Below are 27,236 nucleotides of genomic sequence, written 5' to 3'. Positions count from 1 at the left end.
GAGCATATCTACCAAATGAACTTCCTAGACTCCACTTGAAATAATGAAAAACCAGTACAGGAGCACTTATAACAGAAACACTAGAAAGTTAACACTTCACACAGTACATTGATACAAGTTAAAATTTCGAAATGAAGGTAGACATGTTAAAAAAATAATGTAGGGAATCCTTTCCTCATATCTATTCTAGAACTCAATTTTTTATTCCAACTAAGCCAACAAGTATGGGATAACAATACGAAAAAGTTAAGCTATTATATTTGCAACAGTACAGATAATGAATTTAAGTCACATACAAGATGTATTTGGAAAGATTTAACTTACCTTTCTGGCCTGATCGTTGTCTTCTATCTGTCCCAGATCTCTGCCACTAGCCTGAGCAATTCTTTTTCCAGAGACCAGGTTCCCCACCATCACAGAGGCAGGGCCAATTTCTAGAATGTATTAGAAACATGCTAAATACAATAAAAATATTAGGCCTATAGTTAAGAATTCTCATTATCCCTTCTCTTGCAGCAGGTGAAGTTTTTCCCATTACCAACTTCAGTGAACAACATTTTGAGAATATCCTAACAGTTCAGTCCATGTTTAAGGTATGTAAATTGTAAAAACCATAAAAGCAATGAAAACCATGAAATTTCACGCATTTCCAAAGAGATCCATTGCTGAAGCAATAGGTGTACAGTTTTAAAATTATATATATATTTTCAAACTGTGGTCAATGGGCCAATTGTGGCCTGCAGAGACTTGGCCACTCCATATTTCTAGCTGCCCCCCGCCCCTTATTTTCAGCTAGTAAGCTGCACTAGAACAAACTAAAATGCATTAATATTTTTCTACTATTTCTTTTCCATATAAGCAGGTGTTGTAGGTGTTTGTAAGTGATCAGGACTGGGAGGGTAGATGGTTCACATTATGAAAGTATTTGAGAACCCTTGATTAAATACATTGAATAGATTGGAGAAAGTGAAGTCAAGTTTACAAGAAAGGAACATATCACCACTAACATTTCACATACAAGCTGGCTTTCACTGACGTTATGCCAACTATTGCAAATTGGAGACTATATACTTCTGATAAATGTTGCCATTGCAGTTCCCAACGTAGGAGTATTTTCGCTTTGTGCTTTTAGGTGTTGATTGCTGATGAAGTACCATTTGTGACAAGCTTGCACTAGGGCAAAGAAGCCCAAAACTTTGCCCAAAGGAAGAGCCACAAAAATATACCGATGCCCATGTTGGAATATGCACTGTGGTTCTTAGTTATTTTGCATGAAAAACAAAAGCAAAATACCCCAGAGATCTCCTCTCTTCCTGGCCTCCCCTTTACCATCCACTGAGGCTGAACACATCACATCCAGACAAAACCCTCTGTTCAGGAACACACAGTATTTAAATTATCTGGAATGTGGCAACATGAACCTGCCAGACGGAAGTTTACAGCTAGCCGGCATCTCCTATTACTATAATTTCCTTGACAAGCCACTATCAGTCTCTGACATTTCATTTTTATAATACCTTTGCAAGGCTCAATTACTTTCTTTGTGTTCTCAAGCATTTGTCCAAGAGTGGTATATTAGAGAAACAAGGGAAATGTTATTGCAAATATGCTCTAGGTTCTATAATGGACGACCCCTAAGTTTCAGGCACTGAAGGAGAGTGCCATGGTATTTTGTTTGTGCAAAATCACTAGTGCTTAGTAACTAGTAATTTGAGAGGGGCCAAACTGGAGCCACAGATCCAGACACCTCTCCAACTACGTGAGTTCCAAATCTGGATTCAGATTCAATTTTGCAGTGTGGGCACATTCCCTGTTAGTGAGGTAACTGTTTATTGGGCTTGAGTCAACAGACTGAGTATTTATTCAACCCAAAATCTTTCTATATTTCTCAGTGTAGTCTGTTATAGAGCCATTTTCAATCGAAGTATTTTTAGGAGGGTGAAACTGTTCACAGTTCAAATTATGTAATTGAATCTATAAGGGGGTGAGCTCTCTGAGCTCCTATTGATATTATCGCGTAGAACATCACAAACATAGACCATCACAAACATAGTGGCTTATGCCACTTCTCAGCTTACCTGGCTGTTTTTGTCGTGGTTTAGGCAGGTTTGTTACGCAGGTATGTGGGCACATCAATACGTTACAGGGATGCAACGAGCCTTCCAAAAAAAGTTGTTTGGTTTCTGATAAGTGTATGCCGCCTAAAGGGGTCTTAGGGAGCGTGTTTGCTGGTACCAGTGCTAAGCAGTAAACACCCACTTGATGGATACTGTCAATAGCCTAGAAAAAAATCAAGAAGCTGAAGTTAATGAAGTAAGGCTAATCACTGCACTTATGAGCACAACGGTATTCATTTGGTTCTCTAAACTGGTGCAGAAGATAATCTAGCAATTACCTGCCACTGTAAACACATTTTTCAGCAATATCAGAGGAGGAGAGGTACTCTTCACTGAGTGCATATGAAATTTACTTCACCACTGTTTGTTATAACCATTTAAAAACCTAGATCGTTAAAAAAAAAACCAACATAAATAGATGAACATCAATTAAAGACCCTGGTGAATTTCATATAGGTTTGGGCTGATGTGCCTGGCTCTCGCCATAACTATGTTCTAGCAGTAATTCACTACAGATGATCTACTAACTAAAGCACAGGCAGACACGGTTCACAGGCAAACCTGATTTTAATTGGTGTGTGCTTTTAATGCTATTGCTAAAAGGGACACTATCAACTTAAAATCTAATCAACTTCAGAAGGATCTAAAAGCAGTGTCAAGTGCCACTCCTGCCTCTGAACTTCCCTGTTAATTTCTGGAGTTTAAATCAAAAGGGAAAAAAAGCTTGTTAAAGATTTAATCTCTCCCTGATCACTACATGAAATAATCCTCAAACAAGAAGGGAAACTGACAGAATATACAGGGGAAACTATGAGACAGGCTTTCTACAAAGTGCTGTCAAATGCACAAGGCAAAACTGAAAAATAGAAGTAGTCTCTTCTGTAGCCTTTTACTTTAGAGATTGCTTGAAAAAACAGTAAGTACATATTTTTCAGAGAAAAGTGTGATTAAAGTTGACTGCATCCCTTTAAAATCAGTTAGGAAGTTTCGGCTCATTGTGTTATCCATTTAGCTATCCTGTGTGATGAGATGGCTTAGCCCTTGGAACAGGTGGCTACAGCCAGGAATAACTGAAAAGACAGTCTGAATGGATTTATTCTGACAATGTAGTAAAGTACGGCTCTGGCAATGTCTAGTGTATATGACAACTTCTTTCCAAACAAAGAGATGGGTTTTAGGAAGGAGACAGGCAAATTTATCAGTTCAGATGAAACTTGGAGATTACTGAACACCACTTTATCCCTCTGAAACATTGTATAAAGATGGTCAGCCATAAATATTTGTAGCTCTCTTGGCTAAAGAGATAGCAAGATAAAGAGAGAGGGTTTGAAAAGTGTCCCCAGGAGTCTTGAGAGAAGGGTGTTGAGGTCTCAGGTAGGAGCAGGTTCTCTGACTGGTGGGTAAGTCCCTGTTCATGGTATTTAACCAGCCAATGTACAAGTCATCAGGTGCATGGACTTCAGGTCTGGATGGAGTATCTGGCAATGATGCTGTGAGATCAGGTCTGGACAGTCAGAGCTGGATCGACGTCAGAATGAACATCTGCAGCAGGTCTGTCAGGCAAAACTGCCTGGGCCACTACAGAACCATGAGAGTGATCTTTATTTTGGAAATCATCCTGGGGAATCTGTAGAAAGACAAGTTAGGCCTGGACTCCAGTGCAGAAGGAAGATGGGCAATGTGCCCTGGCTCATGACCCCTCCGTAACAGAAATTGACATCTGACTTTGCCCTGGGTGGCAAACAGGTCTATTATGGGAACCCTCTCCCTTCCCCCATTATGGAACATAAGCTCTATGACAGATCTTTGCAGGGGCCACTTGTGATTGATCATGGGTTGTCTGCTTAGGAAGTCCACCTGCTCATTGATGACTCCCAAGAGACAAAGAACCACTGGGCTTATCCTCTGTTGGTGGCACATGTACAGAGCTTGACAGCTTCCTAAGAGATGGGAGACAAGCGTGTGCCTCCTTGCTTGTTGGTGTAGTGCATTGGTGTAGCTGTTGTACGTAATGATCTGCACTGTGGAATTCTGAAGAACAGATCAGAAGGCCATGCAGGGTAGCTCAATACTGAATGCATACAGGAAAGCACAGGAGAGGGATCTCTACTCTAAGCTAGCAAGGAGGAGTAAACTGGTGATGACAAGGAATATCTCTCTTTTTGAATGGTGGTAACGGAGGGGGATATGGTGCCAGGGACAGTTTCAGTGCCAGTTGTTTCTTCAGCATCGGACGCATTTCTGGAGGTTATCCAGATTCATCCAGGGGGTCTCTCAGGGACCTTGCTGGGCATACCAGTACTGAGATTGGTGCTGAGTCTCTCATTCCCTGTGCCGTTCCAGGTCTGATGCTCTATCTTTCAAGGAGTGATGCTGTGTTCTCCTTCCAGGGCTTCCCTTCACGTCTGGAGCTATATTTGGGTTCCGCCTGTTCTGAGTGAGCTTCATCTTTATGTACAGGCACAGGTGCTGGCTTTATTGCTTGGGATGGTGGTACTGCAAATGCTGGAGCAGTCAGTGTCAAGGCTGTCAGTGCAGATGGTTAGTTTCCAATGCCAAGGATTTCACTGATGTGGAGGTGGCTGGTGTCAAAGTCACTAGTGCTGGCTCTGCCGGTGGGTGCTCTCTTCACCTTTTTTCCAGTGCTTGATCCCAGTGGATGATCTGTGCTTCAGGGAATACTAGCTGATGCCATCGTATCTGATCGTAGCTATCACCTCTGCGTCTGAAGTGACCTGTGGGGACTGCTCTAGCAGATACAGTTTGAGCTGAGAGTCTCTGGATTTTTGGGTCCTGGATCCAGAGGATTTGCACACAGAGCACCTGTCCTGGCTCCCTACTAGGCAGAAATGAAATCAACTGTGTCCATCCTTGAAAGGGATCAGTCTGGCACAGGATAGGCAGGATTTAAAGCCCTGAAGATTTGGAGTCCACCATGAGGTGTGGTAGTTGGCACAAAGCACCTCGCCATTCTATTAAGGGGTGTACAGGGGAGGTTCTCAGTCTAGTCACGGTGTGAAGATGAAGATTTCTTCACAAATTTGATGAAAAGAACAGTTTTTAAGCCTCCAAGGGGAGTAGCGGATTGGATAATCGCTAGATTCCATCTTGCTGCCACCAGCGGTAGGAGAAACGAGATGGAGGGTTGTGGCCACTCTGCCCTTCCTGCCCTCACAAGGGAACACGAGGAGGCAGAGAGTACATGCACAGCCCTGATGAACACTGGTATTCAAAAGATTTCTATCATATGGGCCTACAGTGAAATCCACATGCCCACTCAAAGAAGGATGTCAGATTACAATCTTTATTGGGTTGAAAGATCAATAAAGGGAATATAAAATTGAAGCAGCAAACTTCAGAATTGCCATAGGAACATTACCTGGAGAACTCTGCTCATCCACTGAAAACTGTCTTCCTCTGTGGAATCCGGCCTTTGCTCAGCAACAATAACTATCCTTTCATCATGAAGGACACTCACTGAAAACACTGCTATTCTGCAAAACACAAAAAGTAAAGGGTATTGGGTAAGAATAGTGACTGCAGAAAAGGCAATTTCATTCCTGAAGAGAATATTTTGTAACTTATTTGTTAGTTATTTGTATTATTCAGAATAATGGTGCTTCAGCTACCAATTCTTCTAGTGAAAATTGTAACATGAAACCCTGATAATTGTTAAACCTGAGTAGCTTTGGAGGAAAGATATTACAAGAGCTGTAAAACCAGTAGGTTGTTTTTTTTTAAAGGGGTGTTACAAGTGGCCCTTGTTTCAGTAGCCTTCATCTTTTCAAAACTAAAATTTGTAATTTCACACAAACATGAAGCATGCAATTATTCAGGAACCTAGAAATGCAGCAGTGTTTGAAATTTAGAACAATGCACTGCAAGCTAATGCTTAAAAAACATTAGCTTAGATCTCTGGGGATGATCCCAATAACTCCTTAAACATGCTAAAATTATCATAGAATCATAAAAGATTAGGGTTGGAAGAGACCTCAGGAGGTAATCTAGTCCAACCACTTGCTCAAAGCAGGACCAATCCCCAACTAAATCATCCCAGCCAGGGCTTTGTCAAGCCAGGCGTTAAAAACCTCTAAGGATCAGGGCCGGTGCTACCATTAAGGCAAACTAGGCGGTTGCCTAGGGCGCCAAGATTTGGGGGCGCCAAAAAGCGGTGCCCCCAATTTTTTTTTTACAGCGTTCCTGGGCTGGGCTGCCGGCGGCGCGCTGACATGTGCAGCTCAGACTCCCTTTCCCAGCGCAGCGGCCGCTCCACTTCTCCCGCCTCCCAGGCTTGCGGTGGCAATCAGCTGTTTGGCGCCGCAAGCCTGGGAGGGGAGGAGAATTAGAGTGGGGGCGGCATGCTCAGGGAGGAGGCGGAGCAGAGGTGGGGAGCTGCCGCGGGGGGGGGGGGGGGGCACAAGGTGGAAGTTTCGCCTAGGGTGCGAAACTTCCTTGCACTGGCCCTGCTAAGGATGGAGATTCCACCACCTCCCTAGGTAACCCATTCCAGTGCTTTACAGCCTCCTAGTGAAATAGAGTTTCCTAATATCCAACCTAGACCTTCCCCACAGCAACTTGAGACCATTGCTCTTTATTCTGTCAGGATTATGACTATCATTTTTAGAAGGGGACCTACAAAGTAAAAGTTAGGCTTGTATCTGGTGATCTTGGAGGACTCTACAGCCTTCTCTACACAAGGAAATTCTGCACAAGTTTCCCACCATTGCCAACACTAGAGCAACTTCACTGGTCAGGGCCGGCTCCAGCTTTTTTGCTGCCCTAAGCGGCGAAGAAAAAAAAAGAAAAAAAAAGAAAAGAAAAGAAAAACCCGATTGAGCTGCTGCCAAAGGACCCGTCGCCGAATTGCCGCTGAAGAGGAAGCGAGGGACTGAAGGACCCGCCGCTGAATTGCCACCGGAGACCCGAACGTGCTGCCCCAATAACGGACGGAGTGTTGCCCCTTTCTATTGGCCGCCCCAGGCACCTGCTTCCTTCGCTGGTGCCTGGAGCCGGCCCTGCCACTGGTGTAAGCAACATTCGGCTTAGCGTGGATGGGTCAGGGCTGCCACAGGCATTTTTAAATGCTGGACCAATTACACCTGCTTTAAGCAAAACAAAGATCTCAATTTACATAGGAAAAAAAGTGAAGCAAACCTTCCTCTGTAGACAAACTTCATTGGTTCTACAGCCAGGGCTGTTGCTACAATGTCATCAGCATTATGTCTTCTTCCACTGACCACCATTAGACCATCCATTTTGCCCACAACGAAGACAAGCCCTCCTGGTCCAATAAATCCTAGTAATCCTGTCCTTATAAAAGGGTATTCACTTATAGGAGCTCCTGAACTGGTCATAGGAAACACCTGTAAGACAAACCAAAATACAGTTATTCATATTCCTTACAAGGAGAACCTAATCTTGATTATCACTTCAAAAGTTTTTTTTTTCTCTTACTTAATTGGCCTCTCAGAGTTGGTAAGGCAACTTCCACCTGTTCATGCTCCCTGTATGTGTGTATATATATCTCCTCAATATATGTTCCATTCTATATGCATCCGAAGAAGTGGGCTGTAGCCCAAGAAAGCTTATGCTCTAATAAATTTGTTAGTCTCTAAGGTGCCACAAGTACTCCTGTTCTTTTTGCTAATCCCCAGTGTTACTAGCACCGTGGGCTTCCCTGGGGATGAGAAGTGCTCACTCCACTCTCAACCCAGACCTCTCCACCTGTTGTGATGAACACTTCTGACAAATATATTTAGGATACACCCATTCCATAGCTTCAGTTCCACAACTTGGATTCTATGTTGTAAATTATTTAACAGTAAAGGATAAAAAATATTTGAGTGGGAAGGAAATAAATGTAGGTCCAAAATGCAGGGCAGTTAAGAAAAAATAATAAAAATATCTGGAAATGTCTTTTCCCATTAAAGGAATATGCTTCAGAAAAAAAACAAGTAATCAGAACAAGTCAAGCCATTTTAATATACTGTAGACACCCATCAATTTTATGTAAGTTGAATAAATTATGTTCCATTGGTATCTGCAGGAATGCCTTTATTTTCCTAAATGACTACAGCAAATGCCATGAAAATTGCAGGTAATGAGGATGTGTAAATGCAAGTTCCTAGTTATCTAAGACAATCACAAGCTGAGGACCACCACTATGAGTCTTCAATAAAAGTCAAAGTTTCTGTATTTTGTCCTTTGAGGCTCAGATAACAAGAAAATAGGTCAAATTCTGTCCTCTGATGCACATGGATGACTTACTGAAGAAAAGTATCAGAGGGGTAGCCGTGTTAGTCTGAATCTGTAAAAAGCAACAGAGGGTCCTGTGGCACCTTTAAGACTAACAGAAGTATTGGGAGCATAAGCTTTCGTGGGTAAGAACCTCACTTCTTCAGATGCAAGAAGAAGTGAGGTTCTTACCCACGAAAGCTTATGCTCCCAATACTTCTGTTATTCTTAAAGGTGCCACAGGACCCTCTGTTGCTTTTTACTGAAGAAAGAATAAATGCTCACTCAGAAATCATAATTAGGCCTGAAAGCAGATAATTGACTCTTGACTCGCTTTCACATGAAAGGACATTCTTAAAAAAAGAAAAGGATCTTAAGTGACTTGGCTAAGGTTCTTAGGCATGTGAGTAGCCCCATTAAGTCAGTGGGCTACTTATATGCTTAACTTTACACACATGCTTAACTAGGGCCTGAGTTTCGCAACTGGATATTACCAGTTATGATTGATTTTACTAATGCTATTAAATTCTAGCTCCAAAATTAGTCTAAGTACATTTCTGCCTTGGAAACCTGTCAAATATTGGATTACCAGTCACACTGGCTATCACAAATTGCTCTTTCAGCATGGCAAAAAGTGATTCTAAAAATTCTAAACCACTGCATTATACAAGATTCCTGGCTTCCATGGATTGACTTAGAACTGTCATTCCAACCCCCAGTCCCTGTGATTTATTCAGGGTACAGTACTTGTGACACTCAGAACTGCGTACTGATGAGGAACGTTGAAACTGTCATTATGAAGGAAAAAAGTTAACTCTGTTTAGACTACACAAATGATAAGATTAGAAATGATAAGATTGGATGGAAGTGGATGGGTCATTACACAAAGTTAAAACTATTTCCCCATGCTAATTTTTTTCCTCTACTGTTACTCACACCTTCTTGTCAACTGTTTGAAATGGGCCATCCTGATTATCACTACAATTTTTTTTTCTCCTGCTGATAATAGCCCACCTTAATTGATTAGTCTCGTTAGAGTTGGTATGGCAACACCCATTTTTTCATGTTCTCTGTGTATATATATCTTCCTACTGTATTTTCCACTGCATGCATCTGATGAAGTGGGTTTTAGCCCACGAAAGCTTATGCCCAAATAAATTTGTTAGTTTCTAAGGTGCCACAAGCAGAATTAAGAAATTCAAAGATTTACACCTCAGTTGTTTCTTCAAATCTCTCAAAACATATTTCTGCTAGGATGCCTACAATATCAGTCATCTAACGTTGGCTAAATTGTGGGATTGGTGAAGACAGCTTTTTAAATCTAAATTCTTAGCAGTTTTCAAAGTGTTCGGAACCATCAAGTTGTGCATATAGCTATCCTAAACAACTGCATGTCCTCTTTCCCACTTTCCATCAGATGCATCTGATGAACTGGGTTTTAGCCCACGAAAGCTTATGCCCAAATACATTTGTTAGTCTCTAAAGTGCCACAAGGACTCCTCATTGTTTTTTTAGTAGTAATTAGTAATTATTAATAGCATTATTAGTATTACTACCCCCTCCCCCAAACAGTCTTCTGAACTTTGAAGAGTTAAGAGGATTCTGTTGTACGTCTTCATTCTGACTCACCTCAAAAGTGTTCTTGGTCATGCCTGAGAGTCCATAATATGATGTACCTGTTGCAATAGCACATACACAAAGTTCGCCTATTTCGTCTGTTCTACAGAGCTGAGGAATTCCATCTGGTCTCACTGCACACATTATAGCTAAAGAGAAAGCAAAAGACTTTCAAAAATATTATGGAAACTACAGAAGAAAGTCAGTGGTTTGGGAAGGCTGTGGGCTAGAAACTTCAATGAATGAAGTATATGCAGACACTAATGCCAGACATACAAAACTGCTCGACCATTAAGACATTTTATCAACAGTAAAGATAATTTAATATTTAGACAAACAGTGGCAAGAACTTTATATAAAGGCAGTTGGAAAAATAAAAACTTCTTTTGGCCTGACTGACTCCTTGATTTTGCACCTGGGATAATATATTTACCGTAGTCAGTACAAAATAAAATATTTTGCTTTCGCTCCTGGATGATAATTATGCTATATCCAGTTGCCAGCAACAGACGTCAAGGCAGGAAGGTCAGCTCTCACCAAGTAGTGAATAAAACCCATGCAAGAGATCCAGTTATTCTGCCCATCAGACTAGCACTAGTAGTGTGTTGCTTTGTAAAGAATTACCAGAGTTTAGTCTCCCATCAGTTTTGTATTGGAGTTTTGCAGGAGCTAAGAGGAGGGGACCAATAAGCGAAAAAAAATATTTACAGTGGGCAAAGTGAAGAAGAGAGAGAGACAAGAAAAGAGTGCTCATTGGGGGAGAGAGGAGAAGGAAAAATGGCAACGGTGAGAAAGGGTGTGCTTGCTGGAAGACAGTCTGGTGCATTCTATCACTGCACCAAAGGTACTGCTGGAGTTCTGCCACTTCCAATCTTGGGCATAAAAGTAAGGCCAGGTATGCTTCTTAGCAGAAATCTTTGTAGTAGGAGTCTGTCAGAAGTATAAACCTTTGCGACTGGAAAGAGGCCAAGGTGAAAGAGAGAAGGGAAGCAGACCAAAATGCCTTTATAAGTGCAAATGTAAAGTCTTGGATGCTTCTCCACTCAGGCCAGGTCTACACTACTGCGGTAGTTCGACAGCTGGCAATCGAAGTTCCGGGTTCGATTTATCGCGTCTGGTCTGGACGCGATAAATCGATCCCGGAAGCGCTCGCCGTCGACTGCGGTACTCCAGCTCGGCGAGAGGAGTACCGCGGAGTCGACGGGGAGCCTGCCTGCCGCGTGTGGACCGCGTCTGAACCGCGGTAAGTTCGAACTAAGGTATGTCGACTTCAGCTACGTTATTCATGTAGCTGAAGTTGCGTACCTTAGTTCGAATTTGGGGGTTAGTGTAGACCAGGCCTCACAGTGAGGATAATCACAAGAGAATCTGTATTATACCTTCCTTTGAATTAGATCAGAATATATAATCAGACATAAACCAATATATCTATAAAATATTTTTATACTACGGCTTCAATTTTAAGTTGTCCAACTGAAACTGGGAGTTCATTTGATGCATAATGTATAAGAAGTTCTGTTAAGAAACACAACAAAATTGGTCTTTTCCAATCAGTACACCTCATGGAAAATCAATTTGGATATAAAAACCTGATGTCATTTTTAAAAACTCTGGCTTACTGCTTTAGTCTGAATTTTATAACTACCATCCGCTTAAGATACATCCCCTCTTTTTATAATATAATCGTGTCTGAATAAAGGGGCTTGTGGAAATATTCAGCAAGTCTGCAGCAAGCAGTTTTATTTATATTTACAGTAGATTAGGAAAATAACCTAAAATATCTTGGTCTGGTCTGGGTCACTCGTTTTTCTATGGATACTTGTGTTCTAGCCTCTGGATAAGGATTCCAAATTAATTTTGTTCTGGGCATTTTAGGGGTAATGAATTAGTGCTGAGCATGCCTTCATGAGGACAATGGAGTAGAATCAGGTGTTGCCAGACCACTTAAAATGAAAGCAATCTGTGGCTAATGAGTGGAGGCTGAGCGTGCGACCACAGTAAATACTTGGGAGAAAATGTATATTGGAAATCCCAAGAAAAAAAAGAGTTCTGTTTGATCATATTTTTAGATTGTACACTTTAAAGTATATACATCCTAATCTTCATTAGGAAAATATTTATATTAATAGCATTATATAGTATAATGAATGAAAAAGGCTCATGTTTCTATATATTACATATTTCAGAGAAAGCTGTGCCAATCCCTACCTCCTGGCATCACCAAGCCCACATCTTGCACAGTCAGGACAGAAAGCTTTTCTTCAGAATCCACTCTAATTACTCCGTAGGTGAGACCATGCATGGACAAAACTCCCCTGCCTGGAGGCTGATTGCTGTCATCTGTTGGCCTGCAACAAGTGTCAATAACTTGAATGGGCAGTATGTTTCACCAGGCAACCCATTATCTTTTCCTCATTTGTAATGGATTATCATCAAAAATACTCCGATATTGTCTTAAATATGAGCATTTCTTAGATTTAATCTTAATTTATTCTCCACGTCATCCTCATCCGCCCTACTACATCTGTCATAATTCTTCTCCCAAATCATTGATAATTAGAGATGCCAGCTTTCACTGTCAGTGTTCACCCAGAAGTATGTTGCTAAGTATAACTCTAATCTCACCTACTGTAATTTTTTTTTAACCTCCAAAAACTTTTAGAAACATTAATTCACTCAGTTGCCTAGTGAGAGGCATTAGCCCCATTTTACAAATAGGGAACTGGAGAGAGGTTAATGCGCAAATGTTCACAACTGACTAGTGATTTTGGGATGCCCAACTAGAGACAAATGCTTCTGGAAATCAGACCTCTAGCAATTTGTGATGCCTCAATTCTTGGAAGCCCAAACTGAGACACCTTAGTCAATTTAGAATTTAGGTTTAAGTGACGTGACCAGGGCTATAGTGTGTTAGTGTCAGAAAGTCAGGATTAGAACTGAAGTAGTCTTGACTCCTAGTTCTGTACTTAGACCACGGATGTGATTTTTTTGCCACATGGTTAGGCATCAGTCTTCGAACAGAAGATATTACATTTTTTAATAAATTCAATGCCAAATTTCAGTACATGCAGCAATAATTTTATCATCACAGTTTTAACATGCATAACTTAATTATTCTAATGCATTACTGTATAGCTTATTACTCTTAACTATCAGGTGTAGTCATTGTAATTTTCACCATTACATTACAAAAAGTTCAAGACATTGTGCATAGTAATTCCTTTGTGACTTCTAGGTTTGGTCAAATTCACTCGTAAGATATTGTATTATTCTACAACTCAGGCATAGCTGCCTTGTCAGTTTGTTTCAGTATAAATGTGCACATTGTATTAGTGAATACAATTATACATATACAGTATGTAGCTTGAACAAACTAATGTTGACTCATGTAAGTTATTGAAATAAGTCGGAGTGAAACTGGAAAAGAGACTCACACTACATTGTACTTTACAATGTAAAATGGAGTATAACAATGCTGATTTGGTTAGGGATATTGCTCGCATGTAATATAGACAGACTAAACTATTTTCAAGATCAATGTAAGAGCCCATATGCATCTTGGTTTTTTGCAGTTGTGCTGTGTAATCCATCATAACAAATGCTTGTGTTATCAGATAATGGTCTTTTTATATATCACGTCTCCTCTGCTATGCTTGAAATACTTAGATAGGCCTTAGCTAATCATGTTCATATAAGACTCGTAGTGATTTATATAATAAATTTCAATTAATAGATATTATGAGACATTTCTGAAATGACAATGTCAGCAAAGAAGGCTATGGGCAGGCTCAAATATACATTACAGCATAACAAATAGGCAGCCATGATGAATAACATTTCCATCATTTAAAAGGAGCTCTGAACCACATTATTGATCAACTTTCTCTCACTCCCAATCCCCAAGCGCACATTACATTGTTTGTACGATCTTAAACGTGAAAATAAAATGCCTGTTTTCACTGATATCCATCTCCAATTCGCTCACACAGTTCCTCATACTGGTACTTTTAATAGAGCAGAAGCCAACATGAGACTTTTTGGCATACATCTCCCTTGTTTTATTAAACAAATCCAGGGTCTGGTGGATCAAGAATGGGAGCAGATCCAAGACACACAGTCCCCTTCAGGAATATGTCTTATCAGCCCTATGCAGTCCAAACCAGGGCATCCCTAACATGAGTATCTCTGCTAAGCAATTATGGGGAAAAAATCACCCGAGGAGAAAAGGGGATTCAAGTAGCATGTTTCCAAGACATTTAGAACTTTTTAGGTTAAAGCTAACAACTTGAACTCCATTTGCATACTGGTTATTTCTAAGAAAAGAATATGAAGATCTTTAAGGTTCATTACAGGAAGGATACATTTTGAGATTAAGAAATAGAGGCAATGAGATAGGGATTTTATTTCCATCAAGTTCATAGACTAAGTGAATGTGCATATGTCACTTAACATATCTGTACCTCAGGTTCCCCGTGTGTAAAAGGGGGACAATACAAATCTACTTCAAGATGTAAATGAAGGAAGTCTTAACATTTAGTATTTGTGAAGTATTTTGAGATTCTTGGATTAAAAAGATTGTGGGTGCAGAAGTACAGAGTTCCCTCCCTTTTAGAAACATGTAACATGGAACATGGAAAAGAGAAGACTAAGGGGGGACATGATAGAGGTATATAAAATCATGAGTGATGTTGAGAAAGTGGATAAGGAAAAGTTATTTACTTATTCCCATAATACAAGAACTAGGGGTCACCAAAAGAAATTAATAGGCAGCAGGTTTAAAACAAATAAAAGGAAGTTCTTCTTCACGCAGCGCACAGTCAACTTGTGGAACTCCTTACCTGAGGAGGTTGTGAAGGCTAGGACTATAACAATGTTTAAAAGGGGACTGGATAAATTCATGGTGGCTAAGTCCATAAATGGCTATTAGCCAGGATGGGTAAGAATGGTGTCCCTAGCCTCTGTTCGTCAGAGGATGGAGATGGATGGCAGGAGAGAGATCACTTGATCATTGCCTGTAAGGTTCACTCCCTCTGGGGCACCTGGCATTGGCCACTGTCGGTAGACAGATACTGGGCTAGATGGACCTTTGGTCTGACCCAGTACGGCCTTTCTTATGTTCTTATGTTCTTATGTACAATAGATCAGAACACCTGGCTTATGACCTGCATTCATTGACTTCAATGGAAGCCTTTGTGTGGTTTAAGTTAAGCACTCAAGTGTTGGCAGTATCAGGGCCAGATGCAGGCTGCTGGAGGCAGCTCATCAAGTGGCATTAGAAAAACACCTTGACCACCATTTTGCACATGAAATTACTTTTTTGCAGCCTTCAGCTATGGTATTATGCCTTGAGTTTCTGGTTAAAGCAGCAATTAATCTAATACTAATTGCCTTTTTCTAAATTATACAGGCATTTTACAAGAGGAATGGCTTTTTCTTAGTGTTCTCGGAAGGAACATCTATAATTATCGATCACAGCTTAGAAAAGTATATTGAAGAAGTTGCAGTGTTAACAGGAAACCCTGTGTACAGCAAATCTGTAGTCAGTCATTTTAATACATGCTTCAGATGCTAATTTGTGGAATTTGTGTGATAATGACTTTACCGTCAAGAATGACTGTTTGAATAGAATGTGAAAGATACTAAAGTTTCAGTGTTCAGGAAGATTATCTTGCTATTTACAGACTTTACACAAGCATTTACAAGTTCAATAACATTCACTGTAACAAGATGATTGCTACATAATTGCAGAACAAGGTTCTAAAAATAAAAAATACTTTTCACTTATCTATTTTATTTGTTAATAAAACCTCTTAGGTAACCTATCAAAGGTACATAATATGAAAATGGACCCTTAACAGTTCAAAATGGATTTTAGCATAGAATTCTAAAGCTAGAAAGGACAGACCTCCTATTATGGCATTAAGGTTCAAACATTTGATAGAATGCCTCCATTCTGCAGCTTCAGATTTGAGGGAAGCACTGTCTGGGCCAGCAGGGAAAAGCAAACCCTTTAGTGCCTATAAGGAATGCCTTCCCTCTTTTTCCTCCCCTCCTTGTGGCCTCTTGAGGATGAGAAGGAGAGATGTGGAGCTGCTTGTTTAACTGGATGGATAGAAGGGTCCACTGACTCCCAAGTACCCAAGAGGAGGGTTTATAAATCCTGTTACCCATGGTGCCACCTCCTTGGGATTAGAGTAGGACCCTGTTTCTGGACCTTGGTGTGAGCATCATGCTAGTTGCCTTTTTGGGCTGCGAAAGAGTTTTTCCTTATTGCCTGATTAGCCTGGATGGGGATTTTTGTCTTCTCCGCAGCCTAGGGGCCTGGTGGGTAGGTTAAGTGGTAATGTGTTCACGTGTCAGTTTGGCAGATGTCCAGTGCAGGTACTTTTCAATAAGGGGTCTGGTTCCCTGACAAATCAAAACTGGAATCAGGATTAGGGGAAGGTATTCACTGAAGGTGGTCAATAGGTTTCAGGGTACTAATGTCTGGTACAGCAAAGGGCCAGCCCCGTGTTCTCAAACTTCATACAAGAAAAAGGCAGTGAGGTCCCAGCTACAATTCTAGGACCAGGTTAAAAGGGAAACAGTGCTGGTGGTGGTCCTCCCCAAGGTGGGACCACCTTTTGGATTACAAAAGGAAGGTTGACCTGGACTGCATAAATTATTGCTGGATAATTCCCAGGCGTGTTAACGGAGTTGGGGCCTAGCTAAACACATTCCTGGTATCTTATCTTTCTTCCTGCAGTAATCCACAAAACTGCATTTGAAAAATCAGGTTAAATTTTCCCTAACAGGCATTATATTTTAAGCTTTGCAGAATATCATTTATTTAATGTAATTACAAAGCTTCACAATATTAAATCAGATGCCTTAACAAGGTTATACATTGAAAAACAGCTCTAGAAATCTGGACGTTAGAAGGGCATTTGAACTGACCATCTAGGATGACATACCCACTCTCCAGAGTTTCCACTTTTGAACAAAGTCATGATACTATCGCACACAAACTGTAATGTGCTGCAGTTATGTCTTTACCCATCATATCACAATGTGTCACAAACCTGGGATAGGTGGCCACTACCTACCCACAATCATGAGTAAATATAAAGGTCTGGCAGTTTTGTTGGAATTTATACACCCCATTTCCAGGCATAGGCACAACAGAGCGAGTAACACATTTCCAGGGGATTACGGAGCTTCTCTAATCATTAAGAAAAAAGCCATTCAGCCAAAGACCACCAGAGGCCTGCTGTAATTTTCCAGAAAGACACTGGTTGTTGAGTTCTAAAGCATGATTTTCCCACTCTTGCAATTCAATTAAAATTCCCTCTTTTTAATTCATTCACTGCTTTATTGTGGGAGTTTACAAGGGTTTCCACACAGATTTTGCATGTTAGCCTGTTTGATTTTAAACTAAAATTATATTATGAACTTGATCATATTGTTCTTTCCCTCCAAAACTAGTTAGGGTGCCACACATTCTGCAGGTTCTATTTAGTACAAAGATGAATACAAGATGGATAACGCGAATGCTAACTATACAGCCTTAATCTTGCTTGAATATAATTTTTCATTTTTTTAGTTTGAATGTGTTGTTCTATAAACTGTCTTTTTAAATTTGTGTAACACAGTACCTTCGAATAGCCACAGTGAGAGCTTCTGGTGAACTGGCACAAGGACAAATGACCTCCTGTCTTAGGCCTTTACTTTGGAAGACGTTAAGAAATGCATCACAGGAAGAAATAGACCCTGGAGTGAAAATCAGAGAAGAAAAATAATCTGACTTCTGAGATAATGCTATTCACATACAAAACATTTTGATGCATGTACATGGGTTTTCAGGACAAAAGGATCTAGATGACATCTGGAAAACATCATACCTGGTAGAGCTCAACTATATATGGTATATTAAAGATTAGCTTTCAGGCATAAATAGTTTCATTGCTTGTGGGTAGAAGAGCCACTACAGATGGATCTAAGATGTGAAGTACACATAAAATATGTTTAACAAAAGGCACATTAAGGAAGGATTTACTCTAGGAACTCAAAGCAAGTTACAATAGATGAGCAGAAGATCTATATCACTGTATCTTAAAAATTACATGGAGAAAGTTCTGATTAATACTAATTTTCATGAAGTGATCCAGATGCAGTTGTCTAGAATAGTGCAAATATCCCCCCCCCAAAATTCTCTGTTGCTCAGAAGCAAACCTTCTGCTTCTTTCTACAACTTAAAGATAATTTATTTCAGTCTTTATATATGGCTGTCATGTTAAACAAAACTGGATTTACTGCGACTTACGTTATGTGGAATATCAAGTTTGCTTCAGGATTAGCTAAGGAAAAATACATTTTAAAAAAATCCAAAATTAATTACTGTTTCCATAAATGTTGTGTAGTTTGCAGTAGATAAACCTTATACTTTTGTTAAACATTTTTTGCTAATGTGACTGAAGACTGAAACTTAAAACGTAAGACAGGAAATAAGAATCATATTCTTTGTTTTATTATACAAGCATCACTTACAAGGATTTGCGCCATCAGCCACTATTAGCATACGCAATGAGGAAAGGTTGATATCTCTTTGATCTCGATGTGCCACTAATGCCCAGTGCATGTCCCTGGATTTTACACAAGCGACTTTTGCTAAAATAAAAGTGAAAAAATTATTAATGTGCTGTGTAGAAGTTATTTTAAGATGTGGGAATGAGTAAATTACAGCTAAATAGCCTCAATAGCAACAACTTGCTTTTCTGAGTTTGACTTTTCAAAAATACCTTTATGCAAACTTCTGATCCTTACCTTTGTACTGGCAGACTTTCTGTATCCATGATAGTGGATTCACTTTCATTAAGGAATATGGGATACTTATAACGTGCATCATGTTCATGACGCTCTGAAATCAAAATAAGGTAAATAAGGGATTTGTCCCCAAACAGCATAAAATTAGTAATGGAAAAAGTTTATATCATGTCAGCTTGTGAATCAAGTCAATAAGTACATAATTAGGAATTCTGGTTTAAACCAATAAGAGATGCTAAAAAAAATAATCAACACTGAAAATTATAATATAACTGTAAAAAAGGCTGTTCACTTGTTTCCACTCTCTTTCACTTAGTTTACACAACAGCAATATGAAAAGTGGCACAAAAGCATGCTTTAACTGCCAAAGGTTGAGTGACTGATGACTGCATTTTTGCTTTCAGAGATGAATTTAAGGCCCAATTCTGCTAACCCTTATTTCACAGGAATTGCCTTTACTCAAAGAGATATGCAACAATTTAAACACCTAGAAAACCCTGTCTTTACATGGAGTGAAAAGCTACCATAGCAGCAGAAAAGTTCATTTAGTAGTGCATAAAAGTAGGAAGTGGAATCAATGATAATACATGAAATAAGCAAAATCATGCTTTCTCTAAAACAAAATAAATTAAGGGCCTTTTGGCCCTCTTATTGGCTAGACCAATCTCAGCATATCCTTTGTGAGGTTCTAAAAAGTTGTAAAGTATATAAATAAGAAATTCAGTGAAGCTAATGGCAGCAAGTTGATCTTTCATGGTTTTAAATGTTTGTTTTCTTTAGTTATTTGACACACAATATGGCTACATTAAAAGTAGGGATTAAATATGATATGTTTTGGGAAACCCAGGTCTGGGATCCCAAGATCTGAGCACAGGTAAATCTCCCAAAGGGATTACTCATGTAAGTGTTTGTATGACTAGATCCAAAAATGATATTTCCCTTTTCAGTATTGTGCAACTGTTAACACAGGAAAAGCCTTCATAGATAAGTCAGGCAACAAGTTAAGGATATATCAAGAGCAACAGTAAAAAAAGGCTGAGAGAAAATGTTGGTGGGTGCTTACTTTCAGATTGTGTGATAACAAAGTTAAACTATATTAAATTAACTACTTGTGGACATAAAGCCTGGTATCCCATTCTGCCTGATGGCATAATTATAATTGCCCCTTGACATTCATGGAAACAGAGCAACAGGTGGCAGGAAAGGTATGCTGTGTTCCCCTGGAATCATAAAACGTAAGTTCTTTCAGTTTGAAATGTTCAGATATGGTCTCTTCAAAGTTAGCCACTCTCTCCACTATGATCAGTTGAACATGATATCCCAAGCTTCAGGTGCAACATCGTCTTCATGTGAATGTTGGGGGCTGTCTTTAATAATAAAAAAAAGATGTTGGCCTCCACACCAGTGAACTTCCAGGTGCTTGCTTTGGAAGATATTCAAGTGGCAAACAGAGAGCTTGTTCAACCTAGTGCAGCAGAATTGTCTCAGGATCAGTAACACAAGAACACAAGTTTGGCCATACTGGGTCAGACCAATGGTTCATCTAGCCCAGTATCCTGGCTTCCCACAGTGGCCAATGCCAAGTGCTTCAGAGGGAAAGAACAAATCCGGGCAATTATTGAGCGACCCATCCCTTGTTGCCATTCCCAGCTTCTGGCACTCAGAGGCTCAGGACACCCAGAACATAGGGTTGCATCTAAGGTTGCCAACTGTCTAATCACACAAACCCAAACACCTTTGCCCCGCTCCTGCCTTCCCCTTCCCCCGAGGCCATGCCCCTGCCCCACCCCTTCTCACTCCATCCCCCTCCCTCCATCACTCACTTTATCCCACCCTCACTCACTTTCATTGGCGGGGGTTGGGGTATGGGAGGGGGTGTGGACTCTGGGCTGAGGGGTGGGGGGGTTGGAGTGTGGGAGGAGGCTCTGGGCAGAGGGTTGGGGTGCAGGAGGGGATGCAGGCTCTGGGAGGGAGTTTGGGTGCAGGAGGGAGCTCAGGCCTGGGGCAGGGGGATGGCAAGGGAAGGAGGGACGGGCTGGGGTACGGGAGGTGATGAGGGGCTGGGGTTGTGGTGCAGGAGAGGGTGCAGGGTATTGGCTCCGGCCAAGCAGTGCTTACCCCAGGTGACTCCTGGAAGCAACTGGCATGTCCCTGCGGCTCCTAGGCTCGGGGTGGCCAGGTGGCTCTGCTCGCTGCCCCTGCCTGTTCACAGTTCCTGGCCAATGGGAGCTGCAGAGCTGGTGCTCAGGGCAGGGACAGTGCGTGGAGCCTCCGATTGCCCCTGCGCCTAAGGGCCACAGGGACATGCCGGCCGCTTCCAGAACCGCGCGGAGCCAGGGAAGGTTGGGAGCCTGCCTTAGCCCTGCTGCGCTGCCGACCAGACTTTTGGTGTATTAAAATCTCCAGGATTGTTTTCAATAGCAACCGGAAGATTGAGGCAGATTCTGGGAGACTCCTGGCCAGTCCGGGAGGGTTGGCAACCCTAGTTGCATTCTGACCATCGTGGCTAATAGCCATTGGTGGATCTATCTTCCATGAATTTATCTAGTTCTTTTTTGAACCCTGTTATAATTTTGGCCTTCACAACATCCCCAGCAACGGGTTCCATAGGTTGACTGTGCACTGTGTGAAGTAGTACTTCTTTTTGTTTGTTGTAAGTCTGCTGCCTATTCATTTCATTGTGTGACCCCGGGTTCTTGTGTTATGGGAAGAAGTAAAAAAAAACTTCCTTATTCACTTTCTCCACACCATTCATGATTTTATAGACCTCTATCATATCCTCCCATTAGTTGTCTCTTTTCCAAGATGAACAGTCCCAGTCTTTTTAATCTCTCCTCATATGGAAGTTGTTCCATATCCCAATAATTTTTGTTGCCTTTCTTCGAACCTTTTCCAATTCTAATATATCTTTTTGAAATGGGGGTGACCAGAATACATGCAGTATTCATGGTGTGGGTGTATCATAGATGTATATAGTGCCATTATGATATTTTCTGTCTTATAATCTATCCCTTTTCTAATAGTTCCTAACATTATGTTACTTTTATTGACAGCGACTGCACATTGAGTGGATGTTTTCAGAGAACTAGCCACAATGACTCCAAGATCTCTTTCTTGAGTGGTAACAGCTAATTTAAATCCCATCATTTTGTACATATACTTGGGATTATGCTTTCCAATGTGCATTACTTTGCATTTATCAACAGTGAATTTCATCTACCATTTTGTTTACCAGTCACCCAGTTTTGTGAGATCCCTTTGTAACTCTTCTCAGTCTGCTTTGGCTTAACTATTGTGAGTAATTTTGTATCGTCTGCAAACTTTGCCATCTCACTGTTTACCCCCTTTTCCAGATCATTTATGAATATGTTGAACAAACTGGTCCCAGCACAGATCCCTGGGGGACACCACAAGAGGAGGTAGTTTTGAATGATGAGGAACTTTGTCAGTGGCAATATAACAATTCTAGCTGATGAGGATCTTACTGAAGCCACAGAGGACTGTTGTTCTTGATTCAATGTCTGCAAAGACTGTAGGCCTCAGAATCATACAACTGAGAAGTTTGTATCAACTCTGTGCTTGGCAAGAGTAGGGCCAAACTAAGCACTTGACCCGATTCACTGAGGAATTCCTACTGTGCTTGCTAGGTAAAGGTATAGCTAACTAGCCAAGAATCATCAGCTCTAAACTGTAATTTTCTGATTTTACGACAAACAAGATCGAGTTAGAAGAAATCTTATGACATCCCAACATCTGATGATAAAAGCTTAGACAAGTTCTTTTTCAAATATTCACATAAAGGAAAAAGTTACTTACCGTAAGAATCCCATGCCATAAGCCAACATCCTTCTTGAAATCTAGTACATTCACAATTGTTTCAGCTATCAAATAAAAACAAAATATGGCTTATTTTTCTGAGCATGGCATAAACCCAAAGCAAAACCACTTACAGGAAGGAAATACAGTAAATTTTGGTATAACATGACTGATGACTTCAAAGCATAACTTTCAGAGTAACTCTCCATAGTACAATTAGTCTTGGCAAGGCCTTTTCTCTTTGTTACATCTCAAAGACATTCAAAAATGCAATGAATACATAATTTCTATTTTTGATCTAGAAATATTTAATAGAGCCCTATATAAAATAAGACCCCAATCAGGCAGGGTTGAAACAAGAGGAATGTGTTTAATACCTTCTGTATATCCACATGCTTGTGTAAGAGCTTGACAGTGGGTCAGCAGTGCAATTCTTGTCACAGTCACCCCAAGCACACTTCCATCTTTACACGTTTTGTACTACAAGAGATTTGTTATTAAAGATTGAATATATTGTATGCAACAGTAGCACTGCTCTTATTGTTTGGCTGTTAGGTTCAAAGCATTTAACATGTAGAAACAAAGGCCGGTTGATGAACTTTGTTACTTTATTTTAGCTTTCACAGGTAGGAAGAGTTATAATGAAGGCTGCGAAACAGTTTTTATTAAACTCATTTTTTTTCCCTGGAGAAGGTGTCTTTTTAGGCAGAAACTTGTCATGTTTGGTATCAGGAACTCTTCAGCTGTTTGCGTTCAGGGATGGTGGGAGAATTACATTTGATATTAATTCTAACCTTGCTTTTGATCACACTAGCAACACCAGCAGTAGAAGTCTGAGTAACCTAAGTAAGACATCACTGAGTAATATGTTGACTAGATTTAAAAATTTGAGAAGTTACTTCTCACTGGTCATCTGTTAAATTATTCAGGCAGAACTCCTGAACATGACCGGCAAAGGGGTGGCAGCTACGATCATGTGTGTGAGGGTATTGATACGAACAGAAATACACAAACTGTATTAAATGTAAGAAGAAAAAATAATGAGAGGATGGTGAAGAATCATGGTGCTGAGTTTGGAGCCCTCACAATTTTTGGTACTTTCTGCAGTAGGCTGCAAATTCTAAGTCGTCATTTAAACAAAATCAGTATCTTCTTCCACCATGAAGATAGCCATCAACATTCAATACATATGCATAGCTGCCATGTTAACCCACTCTTTTGGAAAACGAACATTATCAAGCATATAGATTGGAAATCCCAACCACTTTGAACTGAGTAGGGCACTAGCTTCACTTGTGATTATTTAAATGCTAACATTATTTAATTCATTTGCTCCTTTCAAAAGAGGAAAAAAGGAAGAGAAAAACCTACACCCGAAAAAGTTAAATGCATCTAGCTATGCTAATTTTCCCTTCCTGAAGTGGGTCTTTCGGGAGGGAATTTAACCCCATACACTGACTGGCGAGAGACAAGATTTTTAACAAAGGATGAGGAACAAGCAGCTTCTCTTCCTTAGGAGGATACTCAGGTCCACAAATACTAGGGACAAAACTTCTTTAGGTGATGCTTGTTTATGATCCCTCGTCTGAACAGATCAGTGAGAAGCCTGTATGGTGAGTAAGAGCTATGGCAGAACAGGAAAAGTCCTATAGAATATTGTGGCAGCAAGTTAAATTGAGTAGGAGCCATGTGGGCAAAGAAAAAAAAAGGAGGGGGGGGGAGGGTTTGCCTGGTGACAGGAAAAGAACTTCAGATGAAGCTAAGGGGGAAGAGGATGACTGTTTCTAAAGCACTGAGGAGATGGTCCACCATACACTTTGCTAGTCATTTCCATATCTCAAAAGATGCAGCTGGAGAAAGTCTGGACTCCTCTTGAGCACAGAGAGGGTCTAGTTTTAAGGACAGGATAGGACAGAACTCTCCTGAATATATGGGTCATTCAGACTACATATCGCTTTGTGGGAGTCAATATACATATGATCTCAGTGAGAGCAAGTTAACATGGTTTATGAATTCCTGCCATTTAATAAGTTGTGGACTTCCAGCTCCCACCCCTTCAAAATCTTTGGTGTCATCAGTTCATTGTGTGTTAGGAGAAGTGACATTAAGCATTATATTGCATTCCTTTATTTTTTATAGCTTTGTGACTTTCTTGATAAGTTTTTTTTTTTTTAGTCAGTTTGGTTTATCTTTAATGAAAGTTGTAACAAAAACAAACAAACAAAAAAATCAAAGTCTGGAAGTGCAAAAGTCGGGTGGGTGTCCACACTGCTGCAGCTTACTTATTTGTGAAGCGTCCATCACTGTAACATCTGAAATCCCAATTCAGCAAAGCAGTTAAGCACATGCATGCTCTAAGTTAAGACTGTACTTAGAGCACTGCTGAATCAGGGCCCCAAATGCTGTAGAAACCTTTAAGTCAAAAAGACTCCAGAAATGCAAAGTTAACTATTTAATATTATATTAACTTTCATGTAATATTCAGTTCCTATTTATACTGAAAGTAAACAGGATGCTCATTGTTTATAGAAGCAGTGACAACATAGTTATGTTTATCTTAATGTTATTCAGAAGTGTCTTATGCAATGGATCATAGGGAAAATATTATTTATCTTTATTAACTCACCTCTATGTAAGCTGTGTCATTGTTTGCATCCTTGATATGTGGGAACCAGTCACGAGGAGGTTTAGAAAGATGTTTAGATTCTGTGACAAACCATAGCAGCTTTGGCCACCCTGAGAAAGAGACAAAGACAGCTTTTGCTGAGTTTCTGCTGGATAAACAGTACAAGAGAATGAAATTCTTCTGCACGCAAGTTTATTTCAAATGTGCTCTATGCTTCTACAGTGTGGTTGGCTGAATACTGTTTATTTTACTCATGTGAGTATCCCCACTGGAGTAGACCAACCAGGATTATTAATTATTATACTTTCTGTACATAGACATTAGGACCTATTATGTTGAGGCTAGTTTCTAAACCTCAAAAGTACTAATGGTGAATATGTGACATGTTCGTAAGTGCTATTTAGTAACACATGTGGAATCTTTGTATAAGATGTAGGTTTAATGAGGATAAGTTTACCTTTAAACTGTGGTATCTCCCCTGTAGGGCTTTTAGGCAGTCCTTTATGGCATGCATCACTAGTCAAGGCCACAGTAACACCACAGCTTCCAAGTAAGAAACCAATTTGTTGGCTTCCTGCATCCTAATTGATCACAAAAATAAGAAAAGCAACAAGTGAAATTTACTAGAACTGATTGCATGCACCATGCTTTTTTTGTAGTTTGTTTTACAATTAATTAACAAAATATAATGGCTTAACTTGTACACTGACAAAGGAGTTCTATAATTTGGATATATTCATCCTCACAACCATATATATCCATTCAAAGGACTACAGCCATCATATGGCTTCATCTTTTACATCTCTACACAAGATGAAATAAGAAATGGTTAACTTACTGTAAATGTGGCTCTTCGAAGAATGATGTAGATGTGTATTCCACTTAGGTGTGTGCGCACCCAGTGTGCAGGAGCCAAGACTTTTGCTTAGCAGTACCCATAGAGGGGTGGCGCTCATGCCTTGTGACTATGGCCCCTGCCCTGGCTATATAAGACAACACCGTCCTGACCCCCCTTGGTTCCTTGACACAAAAAGCCCATGAGAGGAGACTCTGATGCAGAGGGGACGGAGGGTGGGTCATGGAATACACATCTGCATCACATCTTGAAGAACCATAGTTACAGTAAGTAACTGTTTTGTCGTCTTTGAGTAAATGCAGGTGCGTATTCCACATAGGTGACTCACAAGCAGTACCCCGTCTGGGAGGGCTCGGAGTCTACTGAAATGTAGATTGCTGGACTGCCCTACTGAGGCCCGCACTCACTCTGGAAGATGTGGTAATAGCAGAAGGATCCATAAGTGCATGGCTGACCACATGGCCTCCCTGTAAATGTCTAATACGGAAATGTCACTGAGTAACGCTATCAATGTCACTTGGGCTCTCAGCGAATGAGCTCATATCTGCTGAGGAGGTGTAGCTGAAGCTATTTAATTTGCAGTCTTAAGACAGGATCTAGAGATAGTCTGTGCAGAGAATGCTTGTCCCTTCATGAAGTCTGCAGTATTACCTTGTCCTTGGAGATCTGTGTGTAGATGAGGCCCTACCATCCAAGCCTGCAGCTCACACACCCTCCTTGCAGAGGTAATGGCTAGCAGGAACATGTTTTTTTTAGACTAGAGGGGCAGTGGACTGGATGCAAGGGGCTTGAATGGAGGCCCAATTAGAGACACCAAAATTGTGTTTAGGTCCACAAGGGGGCTGGCTCTTAGACCAGAGAATGTAAGCAGAGGAGTCCTTTCAGAAATCTTGCCACCATGGCATTGGAAAAAACAAATTTTCCCTGACTAGGAGGATGGAACGCTGATATTGCTGCCACATGTCTGAAGATGTAACAGATACTCCAAGATGTCCTGGATAGAAGTCCATGTCAGCTGGGTCCTGTGGGACAAGGACCACACCGAAAACCTCTTTCACTTCGGTAAGTAGGCTGGCCTAGTGGAGGACTTCCTACTGTTGAATAGGGCTTATTGGACAGCTGCCGAACAGTGCTTTTCCTCTTCATTCAGCCATGCAGCAGCTATAAG

General features: G+C 40.6%; 1 protein-coding gene across 2 annotated transcripts in view; it reads right to left on the bottom strand.

Moving 5' to 3' along the window:
• Nucleotides 1-27,236, bottom strand: part of DIP2C (disco interacting protein 2 homolog C) — a 472,428-nt gene that overhangs the window by 75,673 nt on the left and 369,519 nt on the right. For both annotated transcript variants that reach the window (XM_065397990.1, XM_065397991.1), the window contains 13 exons: nt 25,670-25,793; nt 25,213-25,322; nt 22,964-23,066; nt 22,587-22,651; nt 18,771-18,864; nt 18,495-18,614; nt 17,603-17,717; nt 12,177-12,316; nt 9,981-10,117; nt 7,272-7,480; nt 5,497-5,611; nt 2,079-2,280; nt 325-434 (listed from right to left, as the gene is read on the bottom strand). In XM_065397990.1, coding sequence (XP_065254062.1) covers nt 325-434; nt 2,079-2,280; nt 5,497-5,611; nt 7,272-7,480; nt 9,981-10,117; nt 12,177-12,316; nt 17,603-17,717; nt 18,495-18,614; nt 18,771-18,864; nt 22,587-22,651; nt 22,964-23,066; nt 25,213-25,322; nt 25,670-25,793 — 1,644 coding nt within the window. The remainder of the gene's footprint in view (nt 1-324; nt 435-2,078; nt 2,281-5,496; nt 5,612-7,271; nt 7,481-9,980; nt 10,118-12,176; nt 12,317-17,602; nt 17,718-18,494; nt 18,615-18,770; nt 18,865-22,586; nt 22,652-22,963; nt 23,067-25,212; nt 25,323-25,669; nt 25,794-27,236) is intronic.

The sequence above is a fragment of the Emys orbicularis genome, chromosome 2 (assembly GCF_028017835.1).
Source record: "Emys orbicularis isolate rEmyOrb1 chromosome 2, rEmyOrb1.hap1, whole genome shotgun sequence".
In the NCBI taxonomy this organism is placed as follows: Eukaryota; Metazoa; Chordata; order Testudines; family Emydidae; genus Emys; species Emys orbicularis.
Note: the sequence above shows the minus strand (reverse complement) of the source record. Positions and strands in the feature narration are given on the sequence as shown.